Source organism: Sceloporus undulatus, chromosome 9 (assembly GCF_019175285.1).
Source record: "Sceloporus undulatus isolate JIND9_A2432 ecotype Alabama chromosome 9, SceUnd_v1.1, whole genome shotgun sequence".
NCBI lineage: Eukaryota > Metazoa > Chordata > Lepidosauria > Squamata > Phrynosomatidae > Sceloporus > Sceloporus undulatus.
Window position 1 is genome coordinate 32367048 of NC_056530.1, and position 18692 is coordinate 32385739.

General features: G+C 58.1%; 1 protein-coding gene across 3 annotated transcripts; it reads left to right on the forward strand.

Moving 5' to 3' along the window:
• Positions 1 to 248: 248 nt before the first annotated feature.
• On the forward strand, positions 249 to 18212 carry INSRR (insulin receptor related receptor). 3 transcript variants are annotated; one of them, XM_042440771.1, is made up of 22 exons: positions 252 to 760; positions 5298 to 5858; positions 7463 to 7832; positions 7952 to 8094; positions 8793 to 8937; positions 9193 to 9407; positions 9892 to 10018; positions 10314 to 10552; positions 10761 to 10928; positions 11032 to 11221; positions 11549 to 11590; positions 11905 to 12200; positions 12393 to 12529; positions 12632 to 12797; positions 13297 to 13408; positions 14200 to 14270; positions 14566 to 14795; positions 15244 to 15354; positions 15931 to 16090; positions 16496 to 16625; positions 16838 to 16972; positions 17261 to 18212. In XM_042440771.1, exons 1-22 carry the CDS (start codon positions 628 to 630, stop codon positions 17556 to 17558), a joined length of 4179 nt encoding a protein of 1392 aa, XP_042296705.1. In that variant the 5' UTR covers positions 252 to 627; the 3' UTR covers positions 17559 to 18212. The 3 variants fall into 3 exon arrangements, with proteins under 3 accessions (XP_042296707.1, XP_042296705.1, XP_042296706.1); XM_042440772.1 differs by having other exon boundaries at positions 13300 to 13408; XM_042440773.1 differs by lacking the exons at positions 16838 to 16972; positions 17261 to 18212 and having other exon boundaries at positions 249 to 760; positions 16496 to 16629.
• The last annotated feature ends 480 nt before the right edge of the window (positions 18213 to 18692 follow it).

Genomic DNA, 18692 nt, shown 5'->3' on the forward strand with positions numbered 1-18692 from the left:
CCGTAGTCAGCGGCGGCTGCGAAGGGCGCAGGCAAAGCGATCCTCCTGCGAGGGGGCGGGGCCTAAAGCCACGCCCTCGGAGGGAGCCTCCCCGTCCCCGCCTCCTCCGCCAAGGCCCCGCCCCCTAGAGAGGATGGGGTCCGGGGGGAAGGCAGTCCCAGCGGGGCCCCCTCAGCCAGGAAGGGCCTGGCGGGGCTGGGAGCGGCGCTTCCCCCAAGGACCCCTTCCCTCCCTCCCTCCCTCCCTCCCTCCCTCCCTCGGTGGGCCTTATTTCCCCAACAAGGGCAGCAGGCGCTGGGGGCCAAGGCAGCCTCGCCTCAGTTGTCAGGCTAAATATTATGAACCTGACAATGGAAAACATCCCTTGGACGGGATCCAGCCTGGTCCGCCGGGGGAGGAGGGAGGGAGGGAGGGGAGGTCCGGCCTGGGCGCTGGGCCCCTCCCTGGCACCCTCCATCCCTGCCTCCGTCCCTCCATCCCTTCACCTGTCGCCCAGGTGCGGGGCTGCTCTTCCCGGGAGGCTGCCCGCTGGAGACCCCCACAAGTTGCCAGGGGTGAGGAGGGGGGCCGGGAAAGAGCCCCGCCGGTCCTCGGCCGCTCTGCTCGCCCTTTGCCCCTTCATGGACCATGGAGGGGGCCCTCCCCCTGCGCCCCCCCTGGCAAGAAGAAGGAGCCCCCCGGCGCCCCCTCCAGCTCCCCTTCCTCCTCCTCCTCCTCCTGGGCCTCTTCAGGGGGGGACCCCAGCTGGTCAGCCCCGAGAGTAAGTTCCTCATTGGGGCCGCACAGGGGGTTTGGGGGGGGTCACTTGGCCTTTTCTGCAGATCTGGGGGGATGCTCCCAAGGGTTTGGCGGGGAGCCGGGCATGTGCCCTTCCTGAGGATGCTCCTGCCCAGGGACGTAGCCAGGATTTTAGGAAGGGGGGGGGTCCAGACTAAGTGCCACCATTATAATGGGGCTTGAGTGTGGCGGTGCAGCAGCACACACCATTCATTTTTCTAACGCAAGGGGGGGTCCGGACCCCAAGACCCCCCCCCTTGGCTACGTCCCTGTCCTGCCTCGTGGGACAGAAGGGGGTCTCCAGGGAGAGAGGAGCCTGTCCTTGGGAAGGTGATGGGGGTCCTTCCTGGTGGGAGTTGGGGGGCAGGAGGGGTGAGGGGTGGGAGAGGCAGGCTGGGGGGCCCAGGGCAATGGCAGGAACTCCGCTGATGCGCCCCAAGGCAAGTGTGCGGAGAGCGGGTGGCACAATGCGGGGCACACTCCCTGGCCTTCAGGAGCGAGAGGACCCTTGGTGGCCTCCCTGGTGTGCATTCGGGTGCTATGGGGCAGTTCTGGTCTCTGGGGAAGGATGGAGGCCCCTCTCTCACATTCTGCCATTAAACAGTGCAACAGCCTCTGGGGGTGTGTTTGTGTGTGTCTTTGTGGCATGAGCCAAGGGGCATCTCCTGGCAGGGAGGGGGCTCTAGGAAGAGAAGAGAGCAACCAGAGATTTCAGCCTCCCACCCCTGACCCCCACAACCTTCACACCTTTAGTTATGTGCAGCGGTTGGTGATCTTCCTCCCGTCTGGTGTGGCCGAAGGGGAGAAGCACCTTCCCACAGAGAAGGAAAGGTTTCTGTAAATGGTGCCCATCCCTGGCACTCCCTGCCTCAAGGGGAAGGGTCGGCTGCCAGGCTGGCTGGTTTTAAAGGGGGCACGGGTCTTGATTCATGAGGTTGGAGCTATTGGTGGTTACTGGTCAGGGTGGCCGTTTGGGCATTTGCCTCCAGAGGATGTTCCTTTGGAGGGTGCTTTTGCCCTCCTGTCCTGCTAGTGCCCTCCTGCTGGGGTAACTGGTTCGCCAGTGGGAAGCAGCCCCTCATCTGGGCCCTTCATGCCTGAACCCAAGGGTTGCTTCCATACCGGTGCCCACCCAGGTGGTCTCTGGGCAGCTGCCGTCCTGCCCTCTTTTGGCTCTGGCCCTTTGTGCCACATGTCATCCATAGGTTGGTCCTCCTGCTTTGGCTGCAGGGGGGGGATTGGCATACCAGCTTTTCAGAAATCCACACAAGATTGATGAGGGCTAGCATTGTGTGTGAGAGAGAGATCGGGAGGGAGGGAGCCACAGTATCCTGCACAGTCTGGCTGGTTTTATGGGCCGGGCAGAAAAGAAACTTTTGTGTTGGCAAACAGAGCAGAAGCAACACAGCGGTGGTGGCAAAGCGTTGGGGGTGGAAAAGGGGGAGCCTGCCTTGAAGGAGAAGACAGCCACCCCCTGAACAGGGGTCCAGGCAGGGGACAGCCAGGGAGGGAGACCTGGGCAGGGAGTGCATTGAAGGGGCACTGCTGTGGAGTCCTTGGGCAGAAGGGTGCATATGGTGCCCACGAGACAGTCTCCCCCGTCCTCCAGGCCCACTGGGAGGGTATCTCCCAGCCACCCCATTGTCCCCTCGGTTGGGGCTCCTCTGGGGTGAGATCTGTGCCTTCAGGGGAATGGAGGGGGAGGGGGACCCCTTACGTTTGGGCAGAAGGGGTCTTCCTTGGGGGATCCCAAGGGATGTGGGGTGGAGAAGAGGACCCCCAGTCCTTGCTGTGGGGTCCCCTCACCTTCCAGCCAAGATCTCCTGCCCTCCAGCTCAGGTACTGCGGGCTGCTATAACTGCCTTTATCAGGTGGTAATCTAATGGTTTTATGAGCTTTGGCCCAACAAGGCATCTGTGGGCAGTTCAGCCTTTTTCTGAGAATGCCAGCCCTGGGCTCAGAGGGAGAAGCAGGTGGGGTCCAAAGGGGAAGGAGGCCTGCCATGTTTTTGGCTGCCCTCTGGGCTGAGGACGGGCCCCACATTGCCCACGGCAGACCCTCCTCCCATGCCTTTGCTGGCGAAGGCTGCCCCAAAGTGCCCGCTGACCCCTCCTGTTGCCGGGTGCAGTGTTTGGGGTTTGAGCAGAGTTTACAGAGTTTGTCTGCAGTGTTTATAGTAAATTAGGCTTTGGGCCTCAGGCAGGCTGGCAGGCGGCTCGCGAGGTGATAATTTGGCTTTGGGTTTCACAGGCGCAAGCACACTCACCATGGAAGGGAGGCGTGGGCAGGGGCTGCGCAGAAGAGATGGGCACAGGAGTGCACTCTGCGCAATTCGCGGGGAGTCTCTCCTTGTTGCCAAGCCATTGCTGAGGGGATGAGAAAATCCTGTCTGCACCTCCATCAACTAACTCGGTTTTCTGCTGCAGCTTCAGCTGCCTGGCTGACAATGGTATCTCTGAACGTGTGCAAAGTGCCTTCCCCACCCTACATAAAAAGTACAGCCCAGGAAAACGGCTCCTTGTCCCTGAGGTCAATTAAGCAACGATGTCACTGTATAGTTTGTTATAACTGACTTCCCAGTTTATGAGACAACCTTTTGTGTGTGCGTGTGGTGGGGTGTTTCTATTCATTTTCTCCCTTCCTTCTGCTCCTTGAGGTCACTTCTTTCTCAGGGGCTTTTGGGGGGTGTTTCTTGGGGGAGGTCTCGGCCTGAAGGAGGGGCCGGTGGGCTTGGATAAAGATGGCCTTTTGGCTCCCAGCCCTCTGGGATGTGGCCCTTGAGGGTCAGTGAGCAGGGAGCCTGGCTCTCTTGCAACAACAATTCAGTCCCCAGAGCATCAGAAACCCAATGGGAGAGCCTGCTGGTGGCTCTCCTGGAAGCATCATTGCCCCCCGAGCACCATCTTTCTTGTGCCATTTTGACACGCAGAAGCCATGGGGCCGTGGTCCAGCTCCCCTCCCTCAATATTGTCCTTTTCTTCAGGTGACTGTTGCAGAGCAATCTGAACAGTAGGCAAATATTTCCTAGTGGTGTCCTTGCTGGCAGTTCAGGCCCAGACTGGCACAGGAGTCCTCCTGGCTCTATTTAAACAGTTGGGCAAACAGGCGCTTTCACTCTGATCCCTGTGAGGGGTACTGGTCCTCCCCCGCCATGGGAAGCCTCTGGGGGGGGCTTTCAGGATGTCCACATTGGTCGCCCCCACCCCTGGCTCTGGTGCTGAGCCGGGGGGCTCCCCGGTGGTCCCTGCCATGGAGCCCTCTTTGTATGAAGCATTTTGGGCTGCTCTTTGCCTGCCTCTGCCCGCCAGCAGAGGAGAAGGGAGAGCATCCCCCTTGCATGGCAGTCTCACCCATCTCTTCCTTGGACCACGGAGGAGGAGTGCGGCAGCTCAGGGGGAGTGGGTGGGAACGGCCCCGTTCGCCCTCCTGAGCAAATAGCTCAGCAAACAGTGCCAGGAGGGAGACTGGCAAGGAGGGCAGAGCAGGGCAAGGGAGGTGCCAGGCGGAGGGCTCCTTCCCTGGGAACAGGCAGCATGTTCCCATGGTGGAGGGGCCGCACTAGCTTATTGACTCTCCTGCCAGGAGTGGATGGCATCTGCACCTGAGAGTGGGCAGAGGCGGGTGCCAGCCAAAGCAAAGCATAGCCTCCCTGGGCTCCTATGCCATCACCATCCAGTCCCAGGCCTCTGCTGCGGCCCCTCAGCCTGCCCACACACGATTGCTTGGAGCAACTGGCCCAAGGCAGGCATGTGCATGGGGTGCACCTGTCCAGAGGGAGCTATGATTGTTCTGGGCAAGGCAAGAAGAGTATGCAGATCGGGTCCCTTCTCAAAGCCTGGAGTGTTTTTGTGACAAAATCCGAGGGAGACCCTGGGACCCTCTTTGCCTTTCCAACTGTGCGTATAGATCAGAGCTTGGGGAGGTTACTTTTTTGGGTGACCATTTCCCCAACCAGTGTGGGACAAGAGTTTCCAGAGTCCCCCATTCATCATGTTCACGGGACACTGGAGCTTACATGCAAAAAGAAGAAAAAACCCAACAGTATCCCACCTTTTCTCCGTTCCTGGAATCAAGGTGGCATACATACAGAAACAGTTATAACATTCAAATTGTATAAACATTAATGTTCTTATTCAATTATAGCACTGATCAACTAAAAACTGTGATTATTAAAAAGGTAGTGCAGCACATTTGAAAGCCCCTTTGTTGCCGTACGTTTATTATAAAAGTAACTTCCCCAAGCTCAGTCAGGCTTCTCTCTGGGTCAGCTAATGGAAGGGGGCCCAGGCAGCCGCTGCCCCTCGAGATGCCAGAGGTTTCTGGGGGTATCACTGGGGCATCCAGTTCAGCTCAGAGCCTGCTAACATTCGTATGATGGGATCTTTTTGGTTTTTAATTGTACCTCTTTTAACTTGAGTCCCAAACTGGGGAAAGAGATGGGGATGATGGGGATGACAGTGGCAGCAGCCTCCTCTGACTGACCCCTTGTCACTTTCTCCTCCTCTCTGCCCCTTGCATAGTCTGTGAGAGCCTGGACATCCGCCTGGAGGCTTCCCAGCTGCGGAGGCTGGAGAACTGCACAGTGGTGGAGGGCAGCCTCCAGATCCTGCTGATGTTCACCAGCAGCAGTGAGGACTTCCGGCCACTCAGCTTCCCCCGGCTGGTCATGGTCACCGAGTACCTGCTCCTCTTCCGGGTCTATGGGCTGGAGAGCCTGCGGGACCTCTTCCCCAACCTGGCGGTCATCCGGGGGACCAGCCTCTTCTTCAACTATGCCCTGGTCATCTTTGAGATGCCCCACCTGCGTGATATCGGCCTCTTCAGCCTGACCAGTGTTCTGAATGGCTCGGTGCGCATTGAGCGCAACCAGGAGCTCTGCCACATCTCCACCATCGACTGGGGGCTCCTGCAGCCCCCCCACTCCCTGGAGCATAACATCATCTTGCACAATAAGCCTGTGGAGGAGTGCGCCGACGTGTGCCCAGGCATGTTAGGTGTGGAGAAGCCCTGCGTCCAGACCCAGAAGGGCCTTGGAGGGGAGATGGAGTACCGCTGCTGGACCTCCAGCAACTGCCAGAAAGGTGGGCCTGGGCCTGGTGGTGGGGCGGAAGGGGGTTCAAGAGGGCTGGGGTGGGCTAGTTTCTAAGGGGGAGTAATTGGGAAGGGTCCTTCCGGGGGCCCTCCAGAAACCTTCCCTTATCCCTTGCTGTGGTCATGGCTGGATGTGGGGCTATGGGCCTGGGGAAGGGACGGAGACCCCCCCCATGCACACACCCCATTGGCTCTGCAGGAGTGCTTTAGCTGTGGATTCCCACATTGCAGAAGGGAGTTAGAATAGATGGCCCTTACGGTCCCTTCCAACTCTGAGATTCTATGATCCTAACAAAGAAAGTGTCTGATTGTATAAAACAGTCAGAACTGGGTCTTGTCCTGAAGAATGGCATCTCTTTGGGATCTCTTTGTCTCTGTCTCTTTTGAAGGCGGTGCAGTTAAGGCGGTGCAGTTTAATGGGGGCCCCTTTGTATTGTCCTTTGGGGAGGAGGGCAGCCAGCCCCCTAACCTCCACCCCCATTGACTCTACTGTGAAATGCTCATAAAGGTGTTGAGCCTTCCCCCCTCCATCTGGGTTTGTTTTCTGTCAACAAGAGGCCCGCTAATGAAATATACACTGTAAACAGACTGATGCTTATCATGTGCAGCCAGCCAGCCAGTATCCCTTCCTCCTCCTCCTGAGCCCTCTGTCTGTCTGTCTGTCCCAGGCTTTCCTTGTAGACCCAAAAGCATTGGCAAATAGCCTTCTGCGATGCCTCTCCATCTCTAGGGTGGGCGGCTGTTTGTGGGGAGAGCAGGGTGGGAGGCACAGGCCCTTATCTAGGGCAGGGATGTAGGAAAGGGTTCCCTTTTCCCTTCTTAAAAAGAAGGTTGGCTGGCTGTGGGAACAGATCTGGTGAGCAGTGGGAGAGAAGTGGTTTGGGTGAAGGATGGAGGCAGTGAGCCCTTCAAAAGCTTGCAGGAAGGGCCTGATTCTGGGCGAGGGGCCGATGAAAGAGGAGTCTGCTTAGGCAACAGGCTTTTAGCTTTGCACATCCATCCATCCTTCCTTTCTTCCGGCTCCTGGTGGAATGCCCTCCCTGTTCCAGTGGCTCAAGGCAGGCTGGGCATGTTATGATAGTATAGAATTAAGAAGGGTTTGTAAGGTTTGGGGAAATGTTAGCGGTCCTGGCTCAGAGCTTCCTTCCAAATCTGTAAAAGGAGTTTGCCCACAAGAGGATGTACTAGCTCAGCCATCCACATCTGCTGGCCACGTTGAGTGGTCTGTGGCCCCAGCAGGCAAAGAGACGGAGCCGACAGGCCAGAGCCTCAGCCGCCAGAAGTGATGTGATGGCCGTAGGCAACTTCTGGTTGTACAAAAGAGAGGGAAATGCTTCAAAATTTCAGAAGGTTTTCACATCCTACTCCCTGATCTCTAAGACAGGAGTGTGGTGGACTACCGCTCCCACAGTCCCTGGCCCTTGCCCATGCCAGTTGGGTGCTTTGTGAGGCTGTAGACCAGGACTTCAGTGGTTGGAGGGGAGTAGACAAGTCTTCTCCCGGCCCTCCTGGGCATTTCCGGAGGAGCGTTTTGGAGCAGGAGCAGCAGGATGGTCCTGTCCTCACAACCAGCCTCTCCTTTCCTCTTGCTCAGTGTGCCCCTGCAAAGTAGGGGGAGGAGGAGGAGGAGCAGGTGCCCCTGCTGTGGCTGCTGGCACTGATACCGCCGCTGCTGCCTGCACTAGCGCCGCCGAGTGCTGCCACCCGGAGTGCCTGGGGGGTTGCAGCCGGCCCCGGGACCACCGCACCTGTGTGGCCTGTCGCCACTTTGAACTGAACGGGCGCTGCCTCCGCTCATGCCCAGAGCTCACTTACGAGTACGAGGGTTGGCGCTGCGTGACTGCTGAGCACTGCGCCAGCCTGCGCAAGGTGTCAGAGAACCCCCGCGACTCCTCCCAGTTTGTCATCCACCAGCGGCAGTGCCTATCCGAGTGCCCCTCTGGGTACACGAGGAACGACAGCAGGTGAGCAGCGGGCGAAGGCTGGGAGGCAGCCCCCCCTAAATCTTTGGGCCTGTTGGGGTGCAAGGAGGGTGCACAGCCAACTAGCCCAGTTTCTCTCTCTGCCTCCTCCCTCCTTGCAGCATTGTCTGCCACAAGTGTGAAGGTCTCTGCCCCAAGAAGTGTAAAGTGGGCACCAAGACCATTGACTCCACCCGGGCAGCCCGGGACCTGGCTGGCTGCACCCTTGTAGAGGGCAACCTGATCATCAACATTCGCCGTGGGGGTGAGTGGCGTTCTGGCACTAGGCAGTGGGAGGGAGCTCTGGCCTGGAGGCATGAAGTGTCGGTGGGGGCGGCTGCTGTGGATTCAGGTTCTGTGGCACCCATTTGTGGCAGGAGCAGAAGCACCAGTTGCACTAAGCACATGTTTGGTTAAGTAAATGTGCAAAATGAGAGAGGCCAAACCCAAGTGGGGAGCCCACTGGACATGTGCCAGGACTGCTCTGTGCCTCGCCAAGAGTTCTTCCAGTGCCTGGCTTTGGCACAGCTTGCTGTGGTTAGATAAGCATTGTTAGTGGCAAATGGATGCAGCGGATGGGCTGCAGCTCCTCCTCGCAGCCAGAGGGAGAACTGGGCCCCTGAACAAGCAATTCTGCCCAGATGCTCCCCATCTGAAGATTCAGTCCAGTCCCCACAGCTGGGCTCCTGGGCTGGGATAGTCTGGGCAGGAGGAGATGTTTGGGGGCCCAGTTCCAGTGCTTGCTAGGAGGAATTGCTGGAGCCCATCAGTGGGAGGGCTGTGCACCATCTGGGTGGGTGGGTGGAGAGCCCATCCAAAGGGAGAACGCCCTGTTTCACTCTTCCCTGCCCACAAGGCTCTGAGGCCAGGCTGCTGTTCCTTGGATGGCTACCAGGTGAGACCAGGCCAGCCAGGCTGATGGAGGGCTTACGCTGTGCTCTCTCTTCTGGCCTTCCCTTGCAGACAACCTGGCCTCCGCTCTGCAGGGCAGCCTTGGCCTTGTGGAGACCATCACAGGCTTCCTGAAGATCAAGCACTCCTTTGCCCTCATCTCCCTCTCCTTCTTCAAGAACCTCCGGCTGATCCGAGGGGACTCCATGGTGGACGGGTGAGCAGAGCGGGCAAGGAGGGGCCGGGTGAGCCTTGACCAAGTGGCGGGGGGGGGGCTCTTCAGCCATTCAGAATTATGGCCCCTGCAGGCATCAGGTCCTGCCCACTGAGCCTCATCCACAAGTGGACCATCTCTGCTCTCTCTCCCCAACTCCTGCCTCCCCCCCCCCCGTGGACCCCCCACCGCTGCCTGCATTTGTACCCCATCTGCCGGTGCTCAGCTGCCCTCCCCTCGTCTTATTTTTTCCTCCAGGAACTACACGCTCTATGTGCTGGACAACCAGAACCTCCAGCAGCTCTGGGACTGGCGCCACCACATGCTCGCCATCCCGGTGGGCAAGATGTACTTTGCCTTCAACCCCCGGCTCTGCCTCTCAGAGATCTACCAAATGGAGGAGATCACTGGCACCAAAGGCCGGCAGAACAAGGCAGAGATCAACCCTCGGACCAACGGGGACAGGGCCTCCTGTGAGTGGCCTGTGGGGCGGGGAGGGGGCTCCTTGGGCCCCGGGAGGATCAGGTGCCTGTCCTCCTCAGCCTCCACCCCATCAAGCCTATCTTGCAGCCCTGCTTGGCATGGGGCTGTCCAAGCAGTTTGGGCTACAACCCCCACAGTCCCTGCAGTGGCTCTTGGGGCGCCTGGGGTTTGAAATACAGAACTTCTGGAGGGCCAAAGGTTGCCCCCCCCCCCGGTTCGACTGGCCTCAAACCCCCGCGGGTGCGGAAGCAGAAACCTCTTAAGGAGGAGATGTGGCGCAGCCCATTGCCCCTGCATTCCTGTCCAGGCCTTTCCCAGGAGGCCTTTCTATGAAGAGAGGGCTTGTGGTTCGTAACTGTGGTTGCAAGCTGACATCTCGGTCTTCCCAGAAGCCAGGCTCCAACGCCATACTATCTCACCCTGACCCCTTTTCATGCCCCCTCCCAAGCTGATGGGCTCCCCCCCCCTTTCCAGGCAAGACCCAGACCCTGCGCTTCATCTCCAATGCCACAGAGTCGGACCGCATCAACCTCAAGTGGGAACGCTACCAGCCGCCCGAATACCGGGACCTCCTGAGCTTCATTGTCTACTACAAGGAGTCGTAAGTCTGTAGGGAGCATCCTTTCCAAGGGGCTGGAGGGGGCACAGTCTCACAGTTTTCCTGTGAGGAAGGGGGTACCCAGAGTCCCCACACACACACACTTGGTGCTTTGGTCTGCACACCACCCCTGTCTGCCTGGCCCCTCACCTGCGCCTCCTGGACAAGGACATAACAGGTCTCCTAAAGGTCCTCTGAGGCCCCTGAAGCACCTGTTTGGAATGGGGGGGCAAGCATCCCCTGGCATTCTGTGCAGCCCTGACTCGCCATGGCCACTCAGCCTTCTTCATCTCCACAGGCCTTTCCAGAACGTGACAGAGTATGTGGGGCAGGATGCCTGTGGGGCCAACAGCTGGAATGTGGTGGACGTGGAGCTCCCCCTGAGCAATGACCAGGAGCCCGGGGTGATCCTGCAGAGCCTCAAGCCTTGGACCCAGTACGCCATCTTTGTGCGGGCCATCACCCTCACCACCGCAGAAGAGGGCAGGAACTACGGGGCCCAGAGCAAGGTGGTCTACATCCGCACCATGCCAGCAGGTGAGTGGTCTTTAGAAAGCCTAGGAAAGCCCATGGTGAGCATTCAGTGTACTGTATTGGAATATGGGAGATCACTGCTCTCAGTTCCTGGCTGGGGGGGGGGGGTACGGGGGGCCCCTGGGCCCATGGTGGCAGCGGCTGCTGTGGGGCCTCCCTCTCCATAGCCGCCCCTCCCCTTTTCTCTCTCTGTGCCCATATCGCCCGCCAGCCCCGACTGTGCCGCGGGATGTCATCTCCATGTCCAACTCCTCCTCACACCTGATTGTCCGGTGGAAGCCACCCACTCAGCCCAACGGCAACCTCACCTACTACTTGGTCTTGTGGCAGCAACTGGCAGAAGACTCGGAGCTGTTTGTTAACGACTACTGTCACAAAGGTAGGCAGTGGTCAGCTCTTGGGCTGGCGAGGGGCTCCTGGGCACAGCCGTGCCACTGGGTCTCATGGCTAGCTGTCCCCTTCTCTCTCTTTCCGGGACCAAGGCCTTCGGCTGCCCACCAGCAGTGCAGACACCCGCTTTGACACGGACGATGGTGAGGGACGTGGGGACGTGGAAGATGACCAGTGCTGCCCATGCCAGAGCCCTGTCGGGCAGACCCCGCTGGGGGCCGAAACAGTCTCTTTCCAGAAGAAATTTGAAAACTTCCTCCACAACTCCATCATCATCCCCAGGTGATCAGGCCAAGAGAGGCTCTGGAGGTGAAGGGGGGGGGGGAGGAGACACTGAAAGCTGCCCTCCCCAAAATGGCCAGAAAGTAGCAGTGCCCTCTCAGCAGTGGCTAGTGGGTTTCCCATTCTTCAGTCCAGTCAGGAAGCCATTTGCCTGCCAGCCTCACCATCTCCCTCTGAGGGCATCTGAGTCGCTCCTGGGTCTCAAGCATTATTTCTTGGATTGAATGCCGTATTACTCCGTGGGAAGCAGGCTTCCCAGAAAGCGAGCCCTGGCAGTGGGGAAGCTGTAGCAGGGCTTGTGCTCATCTCCTGCCTGTCTTCTTCCAGGCCTCCATGGAAAGTCACGTCCATCAACAAGGCCTCCCACAGGTGAGCCGCAGAAGGAGAATCATGCCCCCTTCATGGAGCTCTTTACAAAGAAGGAGCCATATTAGAAATGTGGTGGCTAACAGTTCTTGTTTTTCATGTGAGCTTTTGTGGCTATAACCTCCCTTCTTTGGATGTAGTACTGAGTGGGCTTATAGCCACAAAAGCACATGTGAAAATCAAAACCACCATTGATATTGCTGGGTGTTGACTCTTGGAAGGGGCTGGCTGGAGGCACCAGTGGAGGGGGTTTCCTGGCTCTGGCCATCAGCCTGCCAGGCCAGTGGCCACCCTTTTCCTCTCTTCCCCCATGACAGGATCCCCAAGAGGCGCAGAGATGCTGCTTCCGCACCAGGGGCTGGACACCTCTTTGCCAGCCCCTCTTCTCCAGATGTTCCGCGCAACGCAGCTGCCCCCAATGCCACGGAGACAGACCCAAAGGCCCGGAAGGAATTCCGCATCTCTGAGGACAAAGTGGTGAGGGAACGGACGGCCATCAGCAGCCTCCGCCACTTTACTGAGTACCGCATTGACATCCACGCCTGCAACCACGCTGCCCAGACCGTGGGCTGCAGCGCTGCCACCTTTGTCTTTGCCAGGACCATGCCAGAACGTGAGTGACCAGGGGCCCAGTGGGAGAGACCTGCTTGGGGGACAGGTGAGGGGGCTGCTTGAGCCTCCTTGGCAAGGCTGGCTGAGGAGGATCTGCTGGACAGACTCTGCAAGGCCTACCTGGAGTCCAGAGGAGGTCTGGGGGTATCTCTTTTGGGCCCTGTGGCTGAGCGTCTTCTCCCCACTCTCCTAGCTCAAGCAGACAACATTCCCGGCAACATCACCTGGGAGTCGGCTGGCAAGAACAGTGTCCTCCTCCGCTGGGAGGAGCCTAGGAACCCTAATGGGCTGGTCCTGAAATACGAGATCAAATACAGCCGGGAAAACGAGGTGAGGGGGGACATCTATTGTGAGGAAGGGGCCCCTTTTTCCTAAGGCACAGACAGCCTTGAGCACCCCTCTCCCCCTCGGCTCCCCTTTTCCCTCCTGCAGAAGGTCGTCTCGGTCGTGTGTGTCTCCCGCCACCGCTATGCCCGGTATGGGGGCTACCACCTTGCCCTTCTCCAGCCGGGAAACTACTCGGCTAAGGTGCGTGCCACTTCGCTGGCAGGGAATGGGTCATGGACGGGGCTCATCAAGTTTTACATCCTTGGGCCGGGTAAGTGCCTCCTTCCCCGGAGGATGGGGTGGCATGGATGAGGGTATTTCAGTGGCTCAGCCTGGTTGGATTCTCTTTCCTTTAGAAATGCTGCAGGGTCAGATCCTTGTGCTGCGCTGGGGGTGGAGGGATGAGGGGAGGACTGGGATGAGAGGCCCACTCCTTTAGCTGAGTTGGTGCCTCAGGAGCAGGGAACCTCATCCAGAGCTTCCTGCCGTGGGGTGCCTTGCAAGCTGTGCCTGGTGCTGCAGAAAGGGCTGTGGGCAGCAACGTGGGCAGAAGATGAGACTTTGCCTGTGCCATGCAAGATTACACCTGGTGCCTCCCAAGGGCAGATTAGCAGCTGCTATGGCCATGGGAAGAGAAATTCTGCCCCTCTGAAGGCCAGAATGCAGTCTGGGCCCCTTGTGGGAGAAAGCCGGGTGGGTGGGTCGCCTTATTGGTAATGAAAGAGTGGAGTGAAAACTGCCCCTCTCCTTCCATCCCACCTGCTTCTAAGTAGAGGAAGAGGAGGCGGGGAACGTCTATGTGCTCCTGACGCTGATGCCGGTGGTCCTGATGGTGGGGATTGCGTGCTTGGCCATCTTTGTCTTCTTGTACAACAAGAAAAGGTAAGCTTTTCTCAGGGCGGGCAGGTGCAGGGGATGGTGACAGTTTGGTGTTTGGGGTGTCTATGTTTCTCAAAGGCTACTACACATTTTAAAAGAAGTAAAATAGATTAAATCCTAAACAGGGTGCATTTATGCTAAATTTGGTTTTTGCAACCAAAAAGAGTCAGCATATCTGGCACTGACTGAAAAGCTTACCTTTGGGATAACATGTTTGTTCCACCATCAAGGTCTCAAGCTTGATTCAGGCTTGCTTCCTTTGTAGGTCGCTAAAATGAGTCCCCAGATTGTTGGGGGCAATTTGCTTACACTTTGTAAACCGCTTAGGGAGTGCTTAAGTGCACTGATAAGCGGTATCAAAATGTACTTGCTATTGCTATTGCTATCAAAAGAAACCCTGTGCTTTCCTTGTACCAGAATATTCTGTGGGTGGGTGAATGGCTGAACCTGCTGCCACACATGTGTAAGGAAATGTTGACCCAACTCTCCCTGGAAGCAAAGCTGACTAAACTGAGGTTGCCATATTTTGGCTCTATCATGAGAAGGAAAGACTCCATAGAAAAGACACTAATGCTTGGCAAAGTGGAGGGTGATAAGCTGCACACCAGATGGAGAGACTCAGAGTCTGCAGGGGCTGAGCAGGGCGACTGGGGATAGGGGGGTTTGCCATGCTTCTCCTTGGCTTCCACATGCCGATCCAAACAGCAGGGTCTACCAAGTCAAGCCCCCCACCTGCTCCCCGGGCCCCACTTAGGGCCATCCTGAGCTCTGTCTCTCCGCTTCTTCCTTCCCAGGAGCACGGAGGGGTACCCCAGTGGGACCCTCTATGCCTCTGTCAACCCCGAATACTTCAGCACTTCCAACAGTGAGTACAATGCTCCTTTCGCAGTCATCTCTTGGGGCAGATGTGGCCCATTTGTAAGGCACAGGCATGTGACGGGGAGGGAACAACCTTAGCAAGGGAAAGATTCGGAGGACAGTGACCTCGGTTCAAGCCATGCAAGGTTTGCCCCTCCGGAACTTTGCTTGTGGTGTGCTTGTGCCTCCGGGTGCCGCCTTGCCCTCCTTGCTTGCGCACTGGTGGGGTCTCCTGTGGGCTACTGCCCTTCCCCTTGCCCTCCTAACCCTGAGCCTTTCCTTCTCTGGCTCTTGCTGGGCAGTGTACCTCCCGGACGAGTGGGAGGTGCCCCGGGAGAAGATCCAGGTGCTGCGTGAACTGGGCCAGGGCTCCTTTGGGATGGTCTATGAGGGGATCGCCAAGGACATTGAAGGAGAAGGCCAGGAGACCCGGGTGGCCCTCAAGACGGTCAACGAACTGGCCACCATGCGGGAGCGGATCGAATTCCTGAACGAGGCCTCCGTCATGAAAGCCTTCAGGTGCCACCATGTGGTGAGTTGGGGATGAGCAGCGGAGGCCTGGAATGGATATTGACTATCATGGGGGAAAGGCGGGGGGGATGGAGTCCATAAAGCTTCTTTTGGAAACGGTTGAGGGACTTCTGGGGTGCTGCATCTGGGGGTGCTTTTTAGGCTTCATTCAGCTCCCTGAGGCCCTGACCTGCATGGCTGATGGTTTTCAGGGGATTCTGGGAGCCATTCCCAAACATCTGGTGCCCTGAGAACCATCGGCCATCAAGCCCCCTCCCTCCCCCCCCAACCCAGGAGCTCAAAGGACAACTGCTGGTTTCATAGTCCACCCAAACAAAGGAATATCAACACAGGCCTGACCATCAGGGCTGACAGTACACTCCCTGCGGTCTTGCCCATGGGACCTTTGGGAAGCCTACTGTAAATGTGTTTTGGGGGGCTGTGCTTCTCTCTGTTTGTGCTGCCTCCAGGTACGGCTCCTTGGTGTGGTCTCCCAGGGCCAGCCGGCCTTGGTCATCATGGAGCTGATGACACGCGGGGATCTGAAGAGCTTCCTCCGTTCCCTCCGGCCAGAAGCTGAGGTGGGTGAACCCCTGGTGCCATGGGTCACCCCTGGCATTGCTGATCCCCCCTGCCCCCTCATGCCCACCCTGCTTCCACTGCTACTCCTCCAGAGCCCAACTACTTCCAGAGCAGCCTGGGAGGAGGACCCTTCTGAACAGGCAGGGAGGGCCTGTGGGGACCCCAGGTGATGGGTGGAAACATTGGACCAGGCCTTGGCGGTTGGGTTGCCCCTGAGTCCTGGGACCCTCTTCCCTCCAGAAGGTGGGCTACTGTTCCTCTGACAGAGCCAGTCCAGAACCCAGCACCAGGATTTACCAAATGCATGGGGTGGAAATTGGAGGCCATTTGGGGGCCTGGCGAGCAGAACATCCCCAGCCAGTCTCCCAAGAAGGAAACAGCCTAAATCCTAAAGCAAGAGAACACTCCACAAAGGGAAGTTTCTCTGAATGCAGGAAGAAGTGGTGGAGCATCTGCCAGAGTAAGGGAGGGAAGGGGAAGCCGGATGGAAGGTGGTGGGCAATGGGAGGGTGTCCAAGGAGGGCTGCCTCTCCCCTGGCCCCCTTGCCCAAGCCATGCCTGTGTCTTCCTGGTAGAACAACCCTGGCCTGCCTCCCCCCACGCTGAAAGAGATGATCCAGATGGCTGGCGAGATTGCCGATGGCATGGCCTACCTGAACGCCAAGAAGTTTGTCCACAGGGACCTGGCGGCCCGCAACTGCATGGTTTCGGAGGACTTCACGGTGAAGATTGGAGGTGGGCCGTGGCAGGGAAACCCCCACCCCCAGCATGTGTGTGTGCATGTGCATGGGATTAGCCTGGCTCCAGTCACTGCTCACCCTTGGTCATTCCATCGCCTACTCAACTTGAAGCAGGAGACATGGCCAGGTCAAGGCCCTGGGCCAGAGCTGCCTCCCTAAACCAGCACCTTCCACTGGCTATGCTCCATTAGGTAATGGGTACCATCATCCCCGTCCCATTGGGAGGGTGCCAGGTTGGGGAGATGGACTGACTGCCCTACTCTAGAGGTTTGTCCATCCCTACATTGCCATGGAGGCTGCATGGCCTGCAGAAGGAATATGCCTATGCCCCTCACTGCTTCTCCCTCCACCCCTTTGGGACTCTTTTCTGACTAGTTCTTCTCCACTTCTCCTTTGATAGATTTTGGCATGACCAGGGACATCTATGAGACTGACTATTACCGCAAAACAGGGAAAGGTTTGCTGCCTGTCCGCTGGATGTCTCCAGAAGCCCTAAAGGACGGCCTCTTCAACACTCACTCGGACATTTGGTAGGCGATGGCGAGCATCAGGCAGGGGATGGGAGGGTGACCCCAACCCAGACACACAGCTCAGCGCTGGCAGGTCCCTGCTCCCCAGAGAGCCAGGAGGAGGCTCTGGGCTTGAGCTGTGGGTCTTGGGGTTCCCTCAGTGGGCACCTCCTCTTCCTGAGCCGAAAGGAGGGGAGAGGCAACCAGAGAGATGACCGGAGCCTGTGTTGCAGGTCCTTTGGGGTGGTGCTGTGGGAGATTGCCACCCTGGCAGAGCAGCCCTACCAGGGCATGTCCAACGAGCAGGTCCTGCACTTTGTCATGGACAGCGGCGTCCTGGAGAGGCCAGAGAACTGTCCTGAGAAGCTGTGAGTCACTCCCTCCCTCCCTCTCTGTCCCTGGGGGGCTGGAGTGATCGTGAGACTGTGCCGAGGCAGGGCTTATGGGAAGAGGATGGCATAGCTCCACGCTCTTTCCCCCTCTTCCAATCCCAGCAACAGTGAAGCTCCAGAGTATGTGGGGCTGAGCATGGATGTCTGACTCCCCACATGGCCCCACTCCTCTGGGAGCATCCTGGTCCCTTCTGCCTTTGAAGGGGGCTCTCTGGTCCAGTCTGTAATGCCCAGGACCCCCTCCGCTCTCTCTCCCCGCTCCAGGCATGAGCTGATGACCTGGTGCTGGCAGCAGAATCCACGCCTCCGGCCCTCCTTCACCCAGATCCTGGAGCGCATCAAAGAGGACATGAACAGCAGCTTCCGCACTCACTCCTTTTTCTACAGCCTGGAGAACAAGCACTGCAGCTCCTGGGAGGCTTTGGATGCAGAGACAGACCAGCTGCTCATGACAGAAGTGCCTGTGCCAGGGGCCCCCGATGGTCCCCTTCTCTCTCTGGGCCCCTGCAAAGAGAAGGGGCCGGCAGCAGACCCCTGCCCCAATGGGAGACCCAGCCATTGAGCCAGGAGGCTAGACTGCCACTGCTGGCGCCCTCAGAGCCTCCTGCAAGGGACAAGGACTGCCACCAAGGCAAGGGGCATTCCCTGTGGAGCAGAAGTAGCTGCGAGACAATCTTTGGCTTCTTCCCTACCCTTTTTGCCTTGAAGGCACAGCAACCAGGAGATGGTCCCTCTCCTTTTTGCTCTTGCGCTCTGGACGCTGCAGCAGGTGCCACGGCGTCTCTCTGCCTCTCCATCTTCCCCCTTGTGCCTGGTGCTGCCATTGCCAGCTGTGGCTTTGGGTCTCATGGCAGACATTCTACCTGGGCTGATCTGTTTTGCAGAGAGCCAGGCGGCACACACGGCGGCTGCCATCTTACGCTTCCATTCACCTCAGACTGACAGTTGCAATTGAGTTCCCTTGGGTTACATTGGCAGCCTCTGTGCGTGAAGCAGGAGCTCCAGGGCCAAATGACTGAACAGCAGGCCAAAGGGCAGCACCAGACATCTGGGACCCCTGCTCCAGGTCCCCTCGGTTTGGGGCATGGGACCTGGAAGAGCATCCCTCCCTCTTCCCTCCTTCCCTCTTCCTCAGGTGAGTGCTGGCAGGGTGCTTTGGCCATTTGCACCTGTTGTGCCACGAGATGAACACAGAATAAACCTTTTTTCTTTGTATACTGAATTGGTGAGAGAGAACCAGACCTAGCTCAATCTCATTCACTCACAGCCTCCTTGCCACATGCTTTACCCCTCGAAAAGCAGGTTAAGTGCTCTGTGAATTAGGATGCTCCCAAGGGTCAGGCCCCATAGGTGCCAAAGAGGCTCAGACTCAGGTACTGGGAACTGTTCAGCAAAAGGACAGGTCTTTGGCTGGCCACAGCTGCTCTTCAACCCAAAGAGGGACTTTGCTCATGAAACCAATGAGGCCAAAGTGGGGCACCAAGGTCAGAGGCTGCAGTGCTCAGGTTGAGCCACAGGAGGGCACTCCAGCCAAAGGAGTGGGCTCTCTGCAGGAGAATCAGGCCCTTTGTGGCGATGGTTTAGGGCAAGGAGCCCTTTGGGAGAAAAAGCTGGGCGCTGTGCTGCTCAGTCAGCCACAAGGGAGCAAGAGTGTCAATGCAAAGTAAGTTGTGGACATGTGCGTGTGCCGTCATGA

Excerpts from the sequence above, each read along its gene's own strand:
- INSRR (XM_042440771.1), top strand. The coding sequence starts at position 628 with ATGGAGGGGGCCCTCCCCCTGCGCCCCCCCTGGCAAGAAGAAGGAGCC. Across the intron at positions 9,408-9,891 it reads CAACGGGGACAGGGCCTCCT|GCAAGACCCAGACCCTGCGC; the intron begins GTGAGTGGCCTG and ends CCCCCTTTCCAG. Across the intron at positions 16,626-16,837 it reads AACACTCACTCGGACATTTG|GTCCTTTGGGGTGGTGCTGT; the intron begins GTAGGCGATGGC and ends CCTGTGTTGCAG.